Below are 20,030 nucleotides of genomic sequence, written 5' to 3'. Positions count from 1 at the left end.
CCCAAGGCTTGGGGGGATGCTGAGAAGATGCAAAGTGCTGATTGTCCTGTCTGGGACAGCCATGCCAAGCTTCCATCCAAGAGAAGGAATTTCCACTTCACTGGTTTTTCCCATCATCAGGGAAGTTCATGGCATGGGAGATTCTGGAGAGCTGCTGATGAGGTGGGAGGGTTGAGCTGTGCTGCTGGGGGCTTTGGGAGGCATCACTGGTGCTCTCTCTGATCCTGGCCTGTGGGAAATGCTCCTGGTGATTGTGCAGTGCTTTGGGCAGGGGCTGCTGTGTGGGACAGGCGGCAGCAGCAGCAAATCCACCCAAGGGTTTCGGTGCATCTGCATGGAAACAAAGGGGAGGGGAAGAAACTGAAGCTCAAAATGTGTATTTCTAATTGATTATATGCATGGCTGCTGGGGGCCTCTCACACTGTGTGGTTAATTATGTCACTGTGTGAGCTGCAGCTTTATTTGTGCTGCACTCCAATGATCCTGCCCAGAGCCCAGGCAGCAGCAGAGCAGGTTGTCTGTCAAGAAAAATGAAGGTCTGCTTTGTTTGGGTTTCTTTTTAACAATATAGAGAAAAGAAGAACGATGAGCAGCCAATTACTGTGATAAAATCATCTACCCTGATAGCACATGGGGAACATCCAGTTCCAACAAGCCTCCTGTAGATTTGTGATTTTATTGGCAGTTCCCTGCTCATGATCTCCATCCCAGGGAAGCCTCCTTCTCGTGGGATCCCCAGAGGGCATTGCCCCTCTGGATGCCTTTTCCAGTGCAGAATCCATTCTGCTGACCAAACCCCTGCTTTGTCCTTACTGTCAAACCCCCAAGGGATTTGCTGCTTTAAATTATTCCTCAAATGGGAATAAGAGCCCAGGAAAACATGCTGAATTCACTATAATTTAAGTATTGCTGCAACTTTGTGTGAAAGAACTTATATAATAAGTTATGGCATGAGTTTTATAAGTATAAATAACCAGAAACCTCTTACTGGGAGGCAGTTTTGTACCAGTCTGGATCTGGAACTTGCCTATTTTGGGCTCTAGCATGTTCTGGTTGAAGAAATCCAAACCTTCACATCTGCATCAGCTTCTCAAGTCAAGCAGAGCTCACCAAGCCTGAGCACAGGGCTCCATTGATTTCAAACAAGCCACCCAACAACACCTCCCACGCATCTCAGAGCTCACTTTATTTTGGGTTTTTCTATTTCAAGCACTCCTGTTTTGCTAACTGGGGACGCCTCAGCAAAGATGCAGCACGTTTTAGCCAGGGAGCTGGGGACTGTGGTGTGTGAGCAAAGCCCCTGCAGAGAATGAGCTGTCCCTGCAGAAATTTCCATACAGCCCCGAGCTCCAGGTGCTGGGATGGGCTCCATGAGCTCCCTGGGCCCTGCTCCTGGGCTGGCACCTCCTGCAGCAGGAGTTCCTTTCTTGTCCTCCCTGCTCTATCCAAGGAAGTGTCCCATTGCTGGACACCTCCATGGAGCTGCCTCCTCCTTCTTGGCTCTGCCTCCCATTGTCGATGTGTTTTGGCTGAATCACCCAGTCTGGCAGGGGTTTCCAGAGCACACAGCATCTGCCCCTGTGTCCCTCTCTCCTTTAGCCCTGGCTCTGTCCTGCCTGTGTCCCAGCCCTGCCAAGCTGGCTCTCTCCAGCACACCGGGCTCGCTGCCCTCCAGCCCTGCTGTGTCCTGAGCTGTGCATTTCACGCCGCTGCCCCTTCCCCGGGCCCAAAGGAGCGCTTGGAGCAGAGTTTGTGCAGGTGTGGGGTGCAGGGAAGGGAGGAGGCACCGAGGGGCAGGGGCAGGGCTGGCTCCCACCCCTGCTCCCGCTCACAGCTCAGGGGCGGGAGCGGGAGGAGGGAAAGGAGGAAAAAGCGGGGAATAGAGAGAAAGTGGAGAAATACAGGGAAAGGGTGAAAGGAGAGGTAGGAATGGGGGGATAGAGGGAAGCGAGCGGGGGGTGGGGGGTAGAGAGGAAGAAGGGGTGGATGGAGAAGGAGGGAGGGGAGGGGGAGGGAAGAAGGGGAGGATGGAGAAAGGGAAGGAGGGATGGAGGGAGGGAGGGAACGGGGGCACGGAGGGGAGGGAGAGGTGGGCTGGCCCCGGCGGCGCCATGTGATGCCCTCTCCTCCCCGGGCTCTCCCGGCGCGGAGCGGAGCGAGCGGAGCATCCCCGGGGCCGGTGAGTGCCGGGACCGCCGTGGGGAGGGCAAGGCTGGGGCTCCCTCCGTGCCCGGGCCCGGCTGCCCCGGGAGCGGGGAGGGGAACGGTCCTGGGATGGCTTCGAGGGGGCTCCGAATGGGATGTAAAGCCCTGAAAGTTTAAAGGCGAGGGAAGAGGGACCAGGTGCGGAGCCGCAGGGCTCAGGGCACTATCCCTGGGCTTTCCGTATTCCCCATGGAGCGGGACCCGGCCGGGAGCGGCGCGGGCACCGCCCCGGGCAGCATCCGCCGCATCCCAGCGAGCCCCGGAGGTGCCCGGGGAGGTGCCCGTGTGCCCTGCCCGGGGCTGGCACCGCTCGGGTGGCGGCGTTTGGCTCCTCCTGATTCTCCACGGAGGGACCTGAGCACGAGGAAGGCGGAAAATCCCCGAAATCCTCATCCCTGGGCTTCCCCCGCAGGCTGCTCAAGCAGGGGCCGTGTCTCGGGGGGTGCTGAGAGCATCCCCGTGCTCAGGGCGAGCTCGGAACGTTCTGCTCAGGAACGGATGTGTGCTTTTCCCAGGGAATGGGAAATCTGCGGGAAGTCGGGCTGTGAATGTTTTGCAGCGTAGCAAAACCCTTGGAGAGGGGAGTGAGAATTGAGCGAGGATATCTGAGAAAAACCTGACCTGGTTCTTAAGCGGAGTGAAGGAAGTGCCGGGGGTGAGGGGAGAGGCTGGGTCGGATCCGGTGTTACCATAAGAACAGGGAGCGAGCGGGGACCTGGCGCCTGTCCTCACTCCACGAGCCCCTTATCCACAGCCAGGGGAAGGTGGTGAGATGATGTGAGATGTGAGATGATGTGAGATGATGTGAGATGTGATGTGAGATGTGGTGCCTCAGCCGCCGCGGTGAGCAGGGAGGCTCTGTCAGACACGGCCCTGGCTCTTGATAAATCGCCGGATGTTGGTGGAACTTCCCCAGCCCCTGGCACGGGATGCTCTGTGCAGCTTTCAGGGCTGGGGCTGCCAGGGCACGGAGCTGCAGGAGCTCCTCAGGGGTGCCCAGGGACCTCAGCACCGCTGTCACCGCTGTGTCCCCGTATCCCCAAACCCCCCTGGGGGAGAGGAGTCCTCGTCGGGTGCCTGCACGGTACAGGTGAGCCTTTGGAAAGGGCAGCAAGGGTGCTGCATTCCCTGAAGACAGCACAGCTTCAGCCAGAGCACTGCTGAAGACCATTTCAGCTAAAGAAGAGAATTTCTGCTGAGTTTCCTGCAGCAGCAGTGAGTGCTGACCCAGGCTGGCAGCTTTGCTGGAGGAGCATTCCCGTTTCTCCATCACTGCTGCCCTTTGGCTTCACAAGTGCCTCGTGTCTGGGCTCCTTTCAGGGGCTCCTCTGCCACCGTTTGAGCAGCACATCTCAGTCTGTCGTGTCAGGACCCGCCTAAAAAGCCCAAGGGCAGGAGACTGGCGCTCAGCAGCCCCTCCTGGGCCATCACACCCTGCCCCCGGGCTGCCCCAAGTGACATCCAGGGGACAGAAATGCCCCTGCCTGGGGGTTTCTCTGATTCCTTGCTGTATTCTTGTAGCTGTTGAATATATTCATTGAGCTGAATGAATTTCCACCTGGCAGCATCCATAGCACAGCTTTTGCAGCTTCAGCTTTATTTCTGAAGAGGGGAGGGAATATAAAGTACAAAAGAGAAATAATGCACAAGCCTGCAGAGATTTCAGTGGTATCAGTGAGCTGTGTGAGGCTGGAGTGAGCACCAGGAGCTTTTCCTAAATCAGCTGGGAAGACTTAAACCCCTGGTTTTACACCCCTGGGTTTAACATGGCAGTTTAAAAATAACTTTTGACCTAGAGCCCATCATCTGGTTATGTGGGGATCTTAATCTCAGTGAAATTAAAGACAGTTTGGGTTCTAGGTGTGTTCTAGAAAGATGGTTTGGTGTCAAAGGCACAATGATTTTTAAAGCTGTTTAGTCACAACTTCTGATATTTGTAGTAAAGTATTTACTGGCAAAATGGAATTTGTGCAAGGACAACACACATGCCTTCATCAGGCTCAGAAAATGGGTTTTCACAGGTGAGTGGAGTTTGTGTGTGGTCTTTTAGGAAGGCAGGAATTACAGGGTTTTTTATTAATGAGAGAGCTATTGCTTATCAGTGAAAAACCTTGTTAGAGCTGTGTCAAGGCTGCACTGAGGGCATGATTGGAGCAGCACAGCAGCTGCATCCACTGACCCAGGACAACTTGTGGATAATTCATTTCCCCCCCCCATCAGTGCTTCCTGATGCATCCCCATCCACAGGGAGCAGAGGCTCAGGTCTGCCAGGGCAGGACCTGCCTGGTGGCCCTGGCTCCTTCCCAGGAGACACAGAATGGGGAGGACAGAGGTTCCTTTTCCCTGCAGCAGCTCTGGCTGGGAATATCAGGTCAGGTGTGGGTGGCAGGAGAGGGGCTGCTGGGTGGGTACACAGGGAACAGGAGAGGAGCACAGGCAGAGACCTGGCACACACAGCCAGGCCAGGTCTCACCTGGGAAGAGGTGCTGGCCTGGGGGAAGGATGGAGAGGAGTGAGACCAAGCCCATTCCCTGCCTGTTCCCACAGAATATGCCAGGATGTGGCTGCACTTCCCTGTGCTGAGCAGGACAGGTGAGCCCATGGCCCCCTGAGCACCCCGTGCCTGTTCTCAGGCTGCTCCACCTCCTGCATGGCTGTTCCTGCCCTGTCTGCCCTGTTAAATGCTGGAACTGGCAACAAATGTTGCTAAAATCTGGGTGGTAGAAAGTTTAGTACCTCCAGTGATGTATAAATACTTGTTGTGTACATTAATATTACTAATTATGAAACCCCACAAGCTGCATAAAGCAAAGACCTTTCCTATGGGAAAATGGGACCAAATTTTAGTGGCTGCTCAGTGTCAGACCTGGGGAGCTGTGCATGAAGACATCACCAACAGCTTCCAAGGAGCTGTGTCCCAAAATGCTGGGGCAAACCAGCATTTTGGAGCAGCTGCTGGCCTTGGTCCCTGGGATCAGTGGCAGCCACGAGTGGCACTGGGTTATGAAGTCGTTTGCCAGAGGTGTGGCTGACACAGCCCTTGTGCACTTTGTGCCATCATTTCAGTGCTCAGAGGCTTTGCAGCAGAGCTGGTTTCCAAGCAGGGAAGAGGGATTGCAGTCTCCTGGCTAACGAGGCACTGCTCCCTCCCTCCATCCATCATCTTTAACCACGCTGAGGGGATGCAGGTCCCTGCAGCACGTGCTGCCTGCCCCGTGTGCCACTCTGCAGGGCCCCAGGCATTTCTGCCTTCCTCTCATTTATCTCTCTGCAAATGCTCATGAAACCCCTCCAGCACTGGTGAGAAGAGCGGGAGTGGGGGAAGAGCTGTGGCTTCCTGCCTCCCCAGCTCAGGTACCCACCAACACAGGGAGTGCAAGAGCTTTAATTAGCTCTTGATGCTATTTTTACCTCCCAGCAAGCTTAATTTAGCTCAAGCTGTCATGCAGTGATCATTAAGGGGAAAAGAATTGGGGGTGTTGTCCCCTCTCTGCTGAGCAGCCTCAGCTCCTGGGCTCAGGCTGCACCTGGGGCTTTTCTTAGACCTTGCACAGTGTGAGTGTTTATAGCTCAGAGACATTTCATGGACAGCCCTTGAGGTGCTTACCCTGAGTTTAGGGGGCTCTGCTCACGCCCACTTCAGTTCAAAACAACATCAATATCTTACAGAAGAGGTGCTTGAGTGCTTCAATCGTTACCTGCCTTGCTGCTGGAAGGACACAGAAACCTTGAAAAGCTGCAAGGAAGAGGATTATTCTCCCCTTTTTAATCTAGAAGGCTCTTACAGGACTTTGTGCCAACTCAAATGATACTTGGAAGGGGAAAAGGGCCAGCTGTTAAAGCTTTCACAGCCCCCCAGAGCAGCCCAGGTTGGTGCTGGAGTGAGTGGATGTGCAGGGCTGAGCCAGCTGCTCTCCCTCATCCCTGGGTCTGTCCCTGTGCCGAGGGCAGCACGGTTCTGCAGCCTGAGCGGGGTCACTGGATCGTTGGGGTGCTGCAGTTTGTGCCTTTGGGATCTGAATGCAAGCCCCAGTGCACCCCAGGCAGAGGTTAATGGGCAGCACAGCCCCCATGGCAGCGAGGTCCTGCAGCCCCTCTAGCACAGTCCCCAGCTGCTCTGCTTTGCAGCATTAGATATTTCCCTCTTTCATTGTGCTTTTGTAGCTTTTTGTAGGGTATTGAAAGCAGCAGTTGGGCTCAGGGCCCTGACTGTGAGCATTCTGACACACTGTGGGTAGGAGAATTCTGTGTCAGATTTGGTAGAGAGAGAGGGCTTTGGGAAGAGCTCTGCAAAGGGCAGGGCTCAGCTATTGTTAGGGATGTAAACTCTGAACAGATATATTTAGGTTAGACCTGGAGAGCTGGACCTGGGTGTGTGGGCAATATTGCAAGCTCAGAGCTTTATCTCCGTTTCCCTCTCGAGAAATGCACTTCATGCAATTTTTGCACTTTGTGTAATGCTTTTCTACAACACCCCAGGGCAGGAGCTGCCAGCACGTGGATGCAGAGACCTGCCTGCCATCTGCCTGTCCCTGTGTCCCAGCACCCTGCAAGCCTCCTGTGGGTCAGTCAGAGGGGGAGAGCTGAGCCTGTGCTCTCCCTTCAGCTCCTGCCTGATTCCAGAGCCATCCCACTCCCAGCTCCTCCCACACCATCCAGCAGCTGAAGCCCTCAGTGAGGACCCTCATCCCTGCAGCTGATCTGCCAGAACTGCTCTTCCCACCTTCAGCCCCATCACAGGTTCTCCTCTTGCCAAAGCATCGCTTCAGCTGGGTTAGCAGAGGTAAGAGCCTGAAACACCGAGGGAAAGGGAGACACGTGGGTGGCATGGCTTCTATAAAAGTTTTGTGGGGGATATCTCTGCATCCAGAAGGACCATGTGAATGAGGCTGGCTGTACACACACAGGCTGTGAACCAGGACCATGGGGGCTGCTTGGTGGATGATTTTATTTGCTGGAAGTTGCTGGGTTCATCCCAAGCCATTAGCGTGAAAGAGCTGGAGCAGTGCCATCACTCCAGCGAGTGCAGCAGCCTGGCAGAGATGGCCAGTTTGGGAATTGGTCTGCTTTGAGGGCTGGGGTGGGAAATAAATCTCAGTAACTTCTCCTTTGACCTTGGGAATATCATTTGATCTCTTTATATTTGGAGCTGAGGTGGGCTGAGTTATCAGCAACAAGCTCTGCAAACCTGACCCAGGCAAAAGGGCAGGTGTTGAGCAGTCCACAGCAAAAAGGCTGGTGTGAGATAAAGAGGGAGAGGGAAGTGGGTCAGCCTTGCAGATTCAAGTTATGGTGCTTTCTATACATCATTTCCATCACTCTTGCACTGCCATGGCAGGATTTTTTTTTCACCAAACTGTAAAAAATAACTCTGGCAAGAAATGAAGCACAGGAAGTGCTAAGGAAAAGCGAACTTCTCAGAAAAATTATGTAAGTCAAGTTTAAGAGAGAAAATCCCAAGTAATCTCATTACCAAAATCAGTTAGTGGTGAGCCTTGCAGTGTGTGAGCTCACATGTGGTTTCTTACTGATTATTTATCAGGTGCTCCTGGTGTGTGATGACAAGCACAAAATTAATAGGTTTGTTATTGCTGTGGCTCAATCTGGGATTAAATAACTCATAACCAGCCTTCTTTTTATTCATTTAGTTATTTGTAAAGCTTCCCTGGAGAGCCTGTGTGCCCATTGATCCAGCGCTGCCGTGTCCGTGTGTCGGTAATGGCAGCGCTGGCTGCTGCTCCCAGCTGAGGGGAGGCTTTCAAGCCCAGTATTGATCCTTTTGAAGTTTGTTTGCTCATAGTCACAGTTACAAGCCCTTGTTCAAACTGCCATGAGATGGGCTGTTTTATTTCTTAATATCAGGCTAAACCTCCTCCACATCAAAAAGATTTATTTCTGCACTGAATTTTTCCAATATGTATTTTCTGTCTCCGAAACCGAGCTGACATTTCTGTGTGACACTAATGCAGCTCTTAAAGCTGCCTGAGGTATTTCAGTCTCCCCATGTGCCAGGGGAGTTGGTGGGTGCCAGCAGCCTAGGACAGGGCACCTGGAACACTGTGGACCAGCTCCAACCCATGTCCTCTTTGGAAATTTCCTTTTCAATGAAAACAGGAGATGCTGCTTTTCTCTGCAGCCATCTCTGCTCTCTTCAGCTATTCTGTGGAACCAGAGCAGCCCTGTGCTCCTCTCCTGCCTGCAGCACACCTTTTCCAAGCTTCAGGAGGGACTGCTTCTTCCCAAGCAGTAATTCCAAAACCAGAACTGTCTTTCCCAGCTGCCCAGTTTTCCAGGTCAGGTTTGTGGATTTGCTTCTCCTGCGATCCCAGATGGAGCCGTGGGCGCTGCCCTCACCATCTCCTCCTCTTCCTCTCCTCAGCTGTGGTTAAAATCAGCTCTCCATGTGCCCCTCACACTGGTCCAACCTTCCCTGCCAACCCAAAGAGCCCCAGTTCAGCTGCCCTCAGGCTGCATCCTGCACACCCTCTTTTGGGACTGAAGAATTTGCACCCTTTGGGTGCTCCATGAGCTCGGTGGGATCATTCTATTTCACCAGGGTTATTAATGACCAAATCAGCCTTTTCTGGCTTTGCTCTGAGGGAGCCAGGGTGAGCTGTGCTGTCTGAAGGAGAGTGACAGTACAGTGGTGGCCTGGGCACAGTCCTGCCTGCCTAAGCCCTGCCAGCTCTGAGAAGTTTGGCTCTGAAAGAGCTGCTCTCCTTGACCTATTTTTTTTTTTCTCACATCTATGGCCTGCATTGTGTCCTGAGGAAGGGATCACACTGCTTGAAGGCCCTTTATTTTTAGCCAGCCCAATTTCTTGTTGCAGCTTAGTGGGATCTGGTCCTTTCAGTTCAGCTCCATCACAGCTCGTGCTCTCCAGCATTTGATTCCTCCTACCCAGGTCCCTGATGTTCTTTGTACATCCATTGCTCACTCAGAGGGTTTCCTACTCCCCTTTCACTGGCTTCATTCCTTCTCCTTTATGTCCTGCTCAGCCTCTCCCACTGCTCCAGATCCATGGCTGAATCTCTGGTTTCCCTTGGCTCTTGGTTTGCAGCATGGACCAGGCATTCACAGCCACAGGCCACCAGACTTGTCCTGGACCTCAAACAAACCCTCCACAAACAAGCCCTTCCCTCCTGTCTGCTCTGATAACCTTGGCAGTGCTTCCCTTCCTCCCAAATGTCAGGAAATTGGAAATGATGTCACATAAAAATCAATGGCTTGGCCCTGCTCCTTCTGCCTCTACCCAGGGCAGGAGGGAGCTGCTGTTTTCTGGTGACCCAGAGCAGTGATTTATTGATGTGACCCATCCTGTCCAGGCAGCTGACCTGTGCTATATTCATTTTTCTCAGCCCACCCACATAGCCCAGAGCAGTGGCTTGTGCTTGGCATTAGGCCACAGATGTGGGCTCAGAAATCTGCCCAGGATATTTCCTTTCTGTGACTGTGGAGCAGCAAGTAAGGATTTACTCCAAATCTGGGTGAGCTGCATTAGAAACAAAGTGCTCATTTCTCCAGTGCTCATTTCATTCCCCAAAGGATTCAGGCCCAGCAAGAGCCATGTGCTGTTTCCATCAGCAACTGTTGCTCCAAGGCAAGGAGAAATTCATTATGAAGACTGCAGATTACATTGCAGACTGCCTTTATTATTCCCTGGACTACTACCAGAATGCACAGTGTGATCAAAGGAGCAGGAGCAGTTCTAAGGTTCCAGTTCCTGGAAATCGTTGGGGCTCTCCTGATTTAATTTAAAATCCAGCTCCTGTTGGAAACCAAACAGCCATAGGAAGCATAACACAATTGATAAAGGTCACTGTGGACTAAATCCTTCCTGATGATCAGGCCAGCTCCTGTTCTTGTCCCTGAAAAACCTTTCCCTTGGGAGCCCTGTGAGTCCTCCAGGGGCTGGACCTGGGGCAGGTTTGTTTCAGGCAGAGGTTCTGCACCATCCCTACCTGCAGGAGCGTCGACGGGCGGGACAGACGGACACGAGAGATCTCTGCAGCCAGGTCATGGAACTTGGGGTTCATTGCAAAGGGCCCTGCTGGGAGCTGCCAGCACAGCTCAGAGCAGGACTGAGAGAAGAGAGGGGCAGAGAGGATGGCAGGGTGAGAGAGTAAAAGGGTAAGAGAGCGAGGTTCCTGTTACAATACAATAAATCTTTTTCTGTGTTGAATATTCTAATTCTCACTAACCAATCTAGTCCAAGATACAAATCCAATAGCATTTACATACAGCCTATAAGAATCATTCCATTACCTCACTGTGTTACATTTTAAACCCTAAAAACTCCTCTTTGGGCCCCTTCTGCCAAGCTGTAGGGTCTGCTCTGACCCTTGGGCCTGTCTGCAAGCAGAGGGTGTTGTTCCATCAAAAGGGGATCACCTTCAGCCGGCCACACCATTGTTTTCCAGTTGTCCAGTAACTGAGGTATCTCAAAGCTTGCTTTCATTTCAATCTGCTTATAGTTTCCATATTCTCAAAATCTTTTGCCAGACAATCATATTTATAAGGCTTTCCTGTTTCATCTTCCCCAACACCTATCCCTGTTCCCCATCACATCAGCTTGGATTCTATGTTCCAGCAAGGCAGAAATAGGCACCAGTCTCTAGCACACCCATGATCTCATGGAAATTGAAGTGTGAGAGGGAAAGGAATGAGGCAATTGAGAGGTGCAGCTTTGATGCCTGACCCCTGTCCCTGCTGCTCACATCACACCAACAGAGATGAGCCCAAATGGGTCTATTTTCCAGTGCCTGATATTGGTGGACAGCAAATCACAGGAAATACTTCATTATTCCCCTCTAAGTGTCTTTATCCGGACCTTCACATACTCCCCAACTATGGTTTTTGGCTCGTTATTAACTAAAATGTGCAGGGAGGATGGTTGTTGATGATACATGAGCCAAGAATAGATCCCAGCTCTTTCTACCATTTTGGCACCAAAATGCCAAGAGGGATGAGACACCCTGTAGTAAATGCTGTTCATTTTGAGGCAGCAACTAGAAAATATGGCTCTGGCTGAGCTAGGGAGAAGAATGGATGAGCAGGAGGATCTGTGTTTTGGCTGTTTGATTGCTGAATCCAATGGGATCCATAGAGATGGGAAGTGGCATCTTCCTGGGAAAGGGAGCTGCAGGGCTGATGTGCTTCTCTGCCCCACAGCCACCAATTTCTTCTCTGGCTGCTGTCTCCTAATTCTTCAGGGAGAAAAGACTCTGAGCATCCTCTCAGCACTTGGCTCCTTGCTCCCCTAGCAGGGAGGTATTTCTCCTGGGAACACATCTTCCTTTCCTTGAGCTGAGGGAAGCATTCAATAACATTGAAAATGAGGCTGGTGAGCAAAGCCAAAGGTGGAGGGAAAGCTTGCAGGAGTGTGAGCTGGAGCACTTTCTTGGGCTGTCTGGAGACAGCAATCCCCTTCCTGTCGGTTGGAACCTTCTGGGAAAAGGCTCAGTGTGAACGTAGGAAGAGCCAAATCTTTAATTTCATATGGAAGGGAATTGTCAAAGCTGTTGCAGCGCTCGAGGGTGACAGTACATCTGCTTCCTACCAAGCTGTACTTGCCTGCTTTGGACTCGAGGTCAGATCTGATAATTAAAGACTCTCTCTCCTTCTCTGCCTTTCACTCAAGAATTTGATACTCTTCCAGCAGCATTCCCTGCTTTTCTCTCTTCTTGCTGCCCAGAGCAGTGAGCTGGAGGGGCACACAGACCTTGGATCTTGCATCTGTTCAGTAAATGCCTTTCTTTGGACTCCACAGTAACTACAAGTTTCCTTCATGTTAATCTAAGTGAATCTGCTGCAAACACAACCCAGGATGGGTGTGGGGAGCTGGTGCTGTGGATTTGTGAGACAGAAGTGCTGGGGATGAGCACTGCAAGAGCTCAGAGCTCCCCAGAGCACTGGAGGAGCAAAAAACCTCTCTCAGCATCACCTACTTGCTTTCACCATGAGGGAATTATGGCACAACATTATCCTTGGAGGCTTTCAGGTGTAAAAGTACAAGCTGTGAGGACTTTTGGCATCTCTGACAATCTGTGTAAGCAATGGAGAATTAATCTATTTGCATCTGAGGCACTAGAAGAAAAAACACCCTCCTCCAACCTGTTTGACCGTGTTGGAACAGAGAGTTGTCAGCTCCTGGTCCAGGCAGGATTTGTGTCTCCTGATTTAATCACTAAACCCACCACCCTTACTGCAGTGATAACAGCAACAGGACTTCTCTCCCAGGGAGTCTGCTCACCAAGGGGGCACAGGAGTGATGGAGCCACTCCTGAGGGTGTGAAACAAAACCAGTGCAGCTCTAAAGGGAGTCCTAGGAAGATGCAGCCTGCTTAGAAAGTCAGTAGCTTTTGTTGTCTAGCTGGATTTAGATATCTTTTCCTTACTGCTTGCAGTGCTGAATAGCAGCAGAATGTGCCTAGGAATATACATGACCTGGCACTTATCTGTGATTCATTCTGCCTTTACAGCAGCAGTCAGTGGCACTATCTGCCTCCTTGCTACTCCACACAAGACCATCTCTCACACGGATCTTTTTCCTTTTTGCTCTTCTTCCTTTAATCTTCTGTTGCTGTGGGTTCCCCTCCACCCTTCCCCCCATACCAATTTCACTTTTTCTCCACTGCACCAAGAACTCTGATTTCTGGTGCTATTTTATCAGTCTGCAGGGCATCATAGGAACTGCTAATTAGTCCCAAAGTGGCAAATGTGCAATAAAATAATAATAATTTAAAAATATGCTATACATAAATGACATGGGCATGAGAGAAGCTTTTCCTTTAAGGTTTTCCAAGGGCCTGTCTGCAGCTCTCTGTCCTCATTTCCCTGCCTCCCTCCAAAGCACAAGGTGGGTTGGGACAAGGGAGGGTAGTGGCAGCTCTGGCAAGAGCAGTACAACAACAAAAAACCAGATTATTGTGTCATGCCACTCTGCTTCAAGTCGTTTGATGATGTCATAAATGTAGCACGGCTTTTGCAAAATTAGCATGATCTCCTGATTGGTGGATCTACCATGGAAGTAGAAAAGTGGCAGTGTTGGAGGGGAGAGGGATGGTGGTGGGAGCTGCTCAGGGCTGGGCTTGGTCCAGCAGTTAAGAGCAGCTTTGTTAATCCTTGATCGTGGTGTCAGTGATCCTCAGCAGCTCCTGTGCCAGGGACTGGCAGCTCTCGATAAGGCCCTGCAGGGAGATCAGATAAGATGCTGCCTCCATCCTTGGGGGGATCAGTGCCAGCTCTGTCTGGAGCAGCAGGAATTCACCTGCAGCAAATCCAACAGGAGCCAAGGAAGGAGCTGCTCCCATTCCTGTCCATACTGTGTGTCTTAGTTTGGAAAGACAGGTGTCTGCTAAGGAAGGCAGGAGCCTCCCCTGAAATGGAAAATGTAAACCCCCTCTGTCCAAATTGCTATAAATTTTAGATTAAGGGGCTCTCAGGCAAAAATATGGGAGCAGGAAATAACAGTTCTTTACTAGGGAGGACAATAAAAAGATAAAATGAACAATGCAGTAAACCAAGACAGCACTGACAGAGTCAGAACCCAGCCTGACACCCTGTGGGTCAGGGTGCTGGCAGCAGAACCATTGGAATTGTGGCTCAGCCCTCCTGCAGTGCCAGGGGTGGTTCTGCTGGAGCAGGGATCCTGGAGAAAGGTGCAGTCTCTTCCTCTGAAGATCCAGTGGAAGAGGCAGCTGCTGTTCCTCTGGGAAATCCAGTGGAGAAGCTGTGCTGGTGTTCCAGAATCTCCAGATTATATCCAGGCAGGAATGCTTGGCTGGTGTTCCAGAATCTCCAGATTATATCCAGGCAGGAATGCTTGGCTGGTGTTCCAGAATCTCCAGATTATATCCAGGCAGGAATGCTTGGCTGGTGTTCCAGAATCTCCAGATTGTATCCAGGCAGGAATGCTTGGCTGGTGTTCCAGAATCTCCAGATTATATCCAGGCAGGAATGCTTGGCTCCTCCCTCTGGGCTCACATCTCCCAGTGGGATGCTGTAGTTCTTATCAGCCATGCAGTGACATTCAGTAGCTGTTATCAGCAGATAATGCTGTCTGGGGAGGCAGGAGATGTCCCCCCAGAGGGAGGAGTGGTTGCAGAAGAGATAAGGAAAAACTGCTCACTTAACAGAAGACAGCTGCCATCCAGATGGCAAATAGAATACAATTTGCTTGGCAATCCAGGACAGTGTTCCAGTCCCCATCCAGTCCATGCTGTGCCATTCCCCATCCCATCCATGCTGTGCCATTCCCCATCCTGTCCATTCTGTGCCATTCCCCATCCCATCCATGCCGTGCCATGCCCCATCCTGTCCATTCTGTGCCATTCCCCATCCCATCCATGCCGTGCCATGCCCCATCCCGTCCATTCTGTGCCATTCTCCATCCCATCCATGCTGTGCCATTCCCCATCCCGTCCATTCTGTGCCATTCTCCATCCCATCCATGCTGTGCCATTCCCCATCCCATCCATGCTGTGCCATTCCCCATCCCATCCATGCTGTGCCATTTCCCATCCCATCCATGCCGTGCCATGCCCCATCCCGTCCATTCTGTGCCATTCTCCATCCCATCCATTCTGTGCCATTCTCCATCCCATCCATGCTGTGCCATTCCCCATCCCATCCATGCTGTGCCATGCCCCATCCCGTCCATTCTGTGCCATTCCCCATCCCGTCCATTCTGTGCCATTCCCCATCCCATCCATGCTGTGCCATTCCCCATCCCAGCCTGGCATGGAGCAGCAGTGTGCTGGGGTTTGGTTCAAGCTCTGGCTGTGTCCGTGATTGTTCTGACGGCTCCTCTCAATCCAGGGCAGAGCTTTGGAGGCTCCGTGCTGGGCGCTCCTCCCGTCCCATCCCGCGGTGCTGCCGATGCTGTTGGCGATGAGCGCCTGCAGCAGGAAGGCGCTGACCCTGCTCAGCTCAGTGTTCGCCGTCTGCGGCCTCGGCCTCCTGGGCATCTCCGTCAGCACCGACTACTGGCTCTACCTGGAGGAGGGCATCGTCCAGCCCCAAAACCAGACAGCTGAGATCAAGCTCTCACTGCACTCAGGGCTCTGGAGGGTCTGCTTTCTGGCAGGTAGGGTCAAAAACATCCCCTTGGTTTGTTGTGTGTCAGTGTCACCCAGCAGCAAAGGGCCAAGAAAAATTTTTAGAGGCTCTGTCCCAGCCCTGCTTCTAAACTCAGGCACAGCCTTTGGTAAACAATGTCATCTCTTCATGCCTGACTGTAACAGCCCAGAGGATAAATCTGCCTTTGCACACAGGCTTAGGTGAGTTTGCTGCTGCCCTGCCAGACCCCCTGCCCTGTTCCAGAGCTGCAGCCATGATGCCTTGGGCAGCAGCTAAAAACTTTCCATTTCATCCCTGCAAAATTCAGATTCAGGTCAGCTGGACCGTTCCCTCCACCTGTGCCAAGTTTGATGAAGCAACTTGGCTGCAGGGACAGATCTGAATAGAACCCAAGGGAATGGGAATCTCAAAGTGACCAACCTGAAATGTCACAAAGTTTCAGCTGCTTAGGAAAAGTCAGGGGAGAAGTGAGGAGCTCTGATACGGCCCCTGGGATGATCTTAAACCCTCTGGCTCCAGAGTTCATGTTTTTGTTCACATCTGCCATAGGTGAGGAGCGTGGCCGGTGCTTCACCATCGAATACGTCATGCCCATGAACATCCAGCTGACCTCTGAATCCACAATCAACGTCCTGAGTAAGTGATTTGGTGGGGTTCCACCCTTTACATCCGGCAAATCACCGAGTCCCAAGCACTAGGGACTCTTCCCAAGAAATCTCCTTTGTGTCCTTGCCAAGGAAGCTCTGAGTTCCTTGACAGTGCTGCCATACAATGATGCAACTATGTTTTTTACTATGGGAATTGCCCAGAGTTCTCATAAGCTTTTGGGGACATCCCTTTCTAATGGCAGGATGGCCGCAGAGGCTCTAAGCTGTACAATTTCCTGTCACTGGCTATTCAGCACTAATGATTATCAAAGTGTTTGGCTTTCTAGTCTCCTCTCCATAATTTAAAGCTGTATTTATTCCCTTGCAATTTTACACATTATATAGCAGGATGAATTGAGGATGATGTGTCACAGCTCTCACGATGAATTCTGCAGTCATTCCTGAATTAATAAGTAGAAGGGTTTTGAAAACACTTACGCAGTGAAGCTAGAGAAAAATGCAGGTTCTGGTGGTTTCCTATGCAACATTTCACACAGGAACCCTCAGAAATGCAAACATCAGCAGAGTCACCACCATGGAGGTGGGACACTGGCATAGGTTGTCCAGACAGTCTGTGGATGCTGCATTCCTGAAAACATTCAAGGCCAGGTTGGATGGAGCCTGGAGCAACCTGGGATAGTGGGAGGTGTTCCTGCCATGGCAGACAGCTGGAACATATGGTCCCTTCCAACCCAAACCATTCTGTGATTCCATAATTCTATGTTTTACTCAGCTCATTAGCAAGGAGAGAAACTCAGACACAACATGGTCTGAGCAGGAGGGTTGGAGCCCTCTCACACAGCCAAGCATATTACTCACACTATTTAGGGAATATTAACCTGTTCCCACTTCCCTCTGCTCCTCTCTCATCAGAGATGATCCGCTCTGCCACCCCCTTCCCTCTGGTCAGCCTCTTCTTCATGTTCATCGGCTTCATCCTGAGCAACATCGGCCACATCCGGCCCCACAGGACCATCCTCGCCTTCGTCTCGGGGATATTCTTCATCCTCTCAGGTGAGTTCTGCAAGCCAGGCTTTCTCCTGACAGCCCTTGAGCAGGGAGCACGTTTGCTTTCTCCTGACAGCCCTTGAGCAGGGAGCACATTGGATTTGGTAGCTGCTGGAGCTCTCCTAACCTGCCCTGGTGGCTCCTTGTTGGACTCATCGCTCCCAGCTCAGTCCCACAGCCTGATCAGACCTTGTGGGATGGATGCAGAGCTTTGTGGAAATGTGGGGAAAGGCTGCCCAACCCATGCAGGAGCAGGTGCTGGGGGAGAGGATACTTCTTGTGAAACATCAGTCGCAGAAGAGATCTGAAACTTCAAACTGCTCAGCTGGGCTGTGTCTACATGAGAAAAGTGAATATTTTATTCATGGTGTTGTGCAAGTGCTATACAAATAGTGCTGACAGCTGAGCTTTGAAGCAGCTCCTACTGGAGCCAGATCTCTCCTCCCAGTGCTCACATATTTCCCTGAACAGGGAATGGTTGACTGGAATGAGAGGAGTTCCCTGGGTTGGAGCAGCAGGAGAGCAGCTCCTTTCCCCAGTTATTACAAGCAGACTCCCAAGTTTTTTTACTTTCCCCCAAAGCCAGGCCTTCAGGAAGGTGCTTCTTCAGCAGCTTCATCCCTGAAGCATTTCCCACTGTCCTTCCCCAGGTCTGTCACTGGTGGTGGGGCTGGTCCTCTACATATCCAGCATTAATGATGAGATGCTCAACAGGACCAAGGACTCGGAGTCGTTCTTCAATTACAAATATGGGTGGTCCTTTGCCTTCTCTGCCATCTCATTCCTTCTCACAGAGGTACCCGCACCCTGTTTGAAGTGTATTCCATTCCCAGGGGTGGGCAGACTGGGGCTGTTGGCAAAAAGAGGGCTCAGACAGGGTTTAAGGGAGGGCTGGGAGGGTAGAGGGGTGAAGGGGACATGTAGGGGGACAAACCCAACCTGGAGCACTGATGGGGCGTTTGGTCACAGTTTGGTGCCAGGCATGAAGAGCAGAGATGTGGTTGTGCTGCATTATTCACTGCACAGATCCATGGGCAGGGAGGTGACGGCACTCGTCACCTTTTGATGCACTTTTGAGCATCAGCACAGCCCAAAGCAGGCGATTTCTGTGTTGTCCCCTGCGGGTGGCCGTGCACCGGGGGCGGGGAGGTTCTCAGGCCGTCTGTCTGTCCCGCAGAGCGCCGGGGTGATGTCCGTGTACCTGTTCATGAAGCGCTACACGGCCGAGGACCTCTACAGACCCCACCCCAGCTTCTACCGGCCCCGCCTGAGCAACTGCTCCGACTACTCGGGGCAGTTCCTGCACCCCGACGCGTGGGCGCGGGGCCGCAGCCCCTCGGACATCTCCAGCGAGGCGTCCCTGCAGATGAACAGCAACTACCCAGCCCTGCTCAAGTGCCCTGACTATGACCAGATGTCCTCGTCCCCGTGCTGAGCCCCCCGGCCCCGCGCCCCTCCGGCAGGCGCCGCGCCCCGGCTCCGTTTGTCATTTTTTTAGGCCGCTCTTTTCTGGCCAATTCTCTATTTATAGGAGCGTAAATATAACCAGAGAGATTGGTTATATAACCAATAGTGTAACCTAGAGAATTGGGATGTTTCCCTTTCTTTGGTTTTTTTTTTGGGTTGTTTTATTCCTCCCTGCATAACTAAGAATCTCTCCAAAGTCCTCCTCTCTCAGCTCATCCTGCTGAGCAAACAGCAGTTCTGCCTGGGGGATAAATCCAGGGCTGGACTCAAGAGCAGGAAAAAGAAAATAGAGTAGAACTAAGGGAAAAAAAGGTGTATTTTTTGGTGTAGGTAGGTAGGTAGGCTGATAAAGTTTGTGCATTCAACTGTATCATTGAATTCTATATTTACTGGCCTGAATGCCAGCAGGCATAAAAGATTTGTGTAACTTTCCAAAAAACCAGCATTAGAAAAATATAAATTTTGTCTTGACTGAACACTTATTGGTTGGTATCTCTCACTGCTGGATATCACCTCCAGGCAGGCTGGAATGGGAAATAGCCATCCTTCCATGACATCCTTCCATGGACACCAGCAGCTTGTTGTTCCTCCACGGCCACTTGGAAACTGTTGCTTAAATATCCCACGTTAGACTGGAGGCATTCTGGGATGCTGGGCTGGAGAGATGGCTCCAGCACCCAAATTTCCTCTGCCATCCTATAGACAGGAGGCCTGAAGCATAAATGGGAGAATTCCAGTGCAGCATTGAGTGGAAAACAACCTAAACCTTTCCCATGGGAAACATCAGGTGCAGGATTTAGAGGAAAGAAGTTATTTCAGTGAAAGGCAAGACCCCAAACTGGTGTGAAGTGATGTAGCTGAGATCGTTGGTACAAATCCACTGCAGCAAAATAGTTGGCTTATTTTACATTTTGGCAAGAAAATGGTATTTTTGCTAATTTTTGTGTGTGTGTGTGTGTGTGTGTATTATTTATTTTGAGGTTTTAAGTTTGAAAATTTCATTTGATGCTTTGGCATTTTGGCCTTAGCCAGCTGCCAGGGAAAAACACCACTGCCACTGAGGGAAAACAAAGGGCAGGGAAGGAAAAGGCCGTGATCCCTCATGCAAGCCCCAGCTTGTCACCTTGCAGGAGAAAGAGCTTTGCCCAACTTTATTTCTGTTCTTGTTATTTTAAACCTTTCTGAAAATTTCCATTCTGCAGAAAAAAAACAGTCTGGGGATTCTTGGTATATTTGAGCTTGTTTTGTGTTACTGTTAATTAAAAGAAATAGAATATATGCAGTTTTAACCTCATTTGTAGCACACTGCGTAATGAATGTTGGACCTCTTGGTTGTTATTATTTAATATTATTATTTATTATTTGCTATTAAATATTTATTATTTATAAACTCCTCCAAAGCAGGGTGCAGCACCACTGTTTGCATCCATTACAACACCCATTCCACAGGACTTCACTGCAGAAGTGTATCCAGCCAGCTCTGGAACAGGATTACTCCTCTCCACTTCCTCCAGAGAAGCAAGTAATGCATATTTAGTGTATATCTGGGTAGATTCCTAATTTGCAAAGCTTTAAAATCAGGGCATCTTTCTGTAGACACAGTTCTATTCACCCTCAGTTTCT

The 20,030-nt window shown here is 51.1% G+C and overlaps 1 protein-coding gene across 2 annotated transcripts; it reads left to right on the top strand.

The window, feature by feature from the left end:
• The first annotated feature begins 2,095 nt into the window (after nucleotides 1–2,095).
• Nucleotides 2,096–19,685, top strand: CACNG5 (calcium voltage-gated channel auxiliary subunit gamma 5). Of its 2 annotated transcripts, none has more exons than XM_036394415.2 (7): nucleotides 2,096–2,179; nucleotides 6,685–6,988; nucleotides 15,025–15,292; nucleotides 15,835–15,921; nucleotides 16,806–16,946; nucleotides 17,591–17,736; nucleotides 18,118–19,685. In XM_036394415.2, the coding sequence occupies exons 3-7, from the start codon at nucleotides 15,085–15,087 to the stop codon at nucleotides 18,373–18,375; spliced, it is 840 nt and encodes a 279-aa protein (XP_036250308.1). In that variant the 5' UTR covers nucleotides 2,096–2,179; nucleotides 6,685–6,988; nucleotides 15,025–15,084; the 3' UTR covers nucleotides 18,376–19,685. The 2 variants fall into 2 exon arrangements, with proteins under 2 accessions (XP_036250308.1, XP_036250309.1); XM_036394416.2 differs by having other exon boundaries at nucleotides 2,163–2,179; nucleotides 6,690–6,988.
• Nucleotides 19,686–20,030: the final 345 nt, after the last annotated feature.

The sequence above is a fragment of the Molothrus ater genome, chromosome 19 (assembly GCF_012460135.2).
Source record: "Molothrus ater isolate BHLD 08-10-18 breed brown headed cowbird chromosome 19, BPBGC_Mater_1.1, whole genome shotgun sequence".
Lineage (NCBI taxonomy): Eukaryota > Metazoa > Chordata > Aves > Passeriformes > Icteridae > Molothrus > Molothrus ater.
Note: the sequence above shows the minus strand (reverse complement) of the source record. Positions and strands in the feature narration are given on the sequence as shown.

Bases quoted from the DNA above. Each gene is read 5' to 3' on its own strand.
- CACNG5 (XM_036394415.2), top strand. From the start codon at position 15,085: ATGCTGTTGGCGATGAGCGCCTGCAGCAGGAAGGCGCTGACCCTGCTC. The intron at 15,293-15,834 runs GTAGGGTCAAAA...CATCTGCCATAG, and splicing joins GAGGGTCTGCTTTCTGGCAG to GTGAGGAGCGTGGCCGGTGC. The intron at 15,922-16,805 runs GTAAGTGATTTG...CTCTCTCATCAG, and splicing joins ATCCACAATCAACGTCCTGA to AGATGATCCGCTCTGCCACC.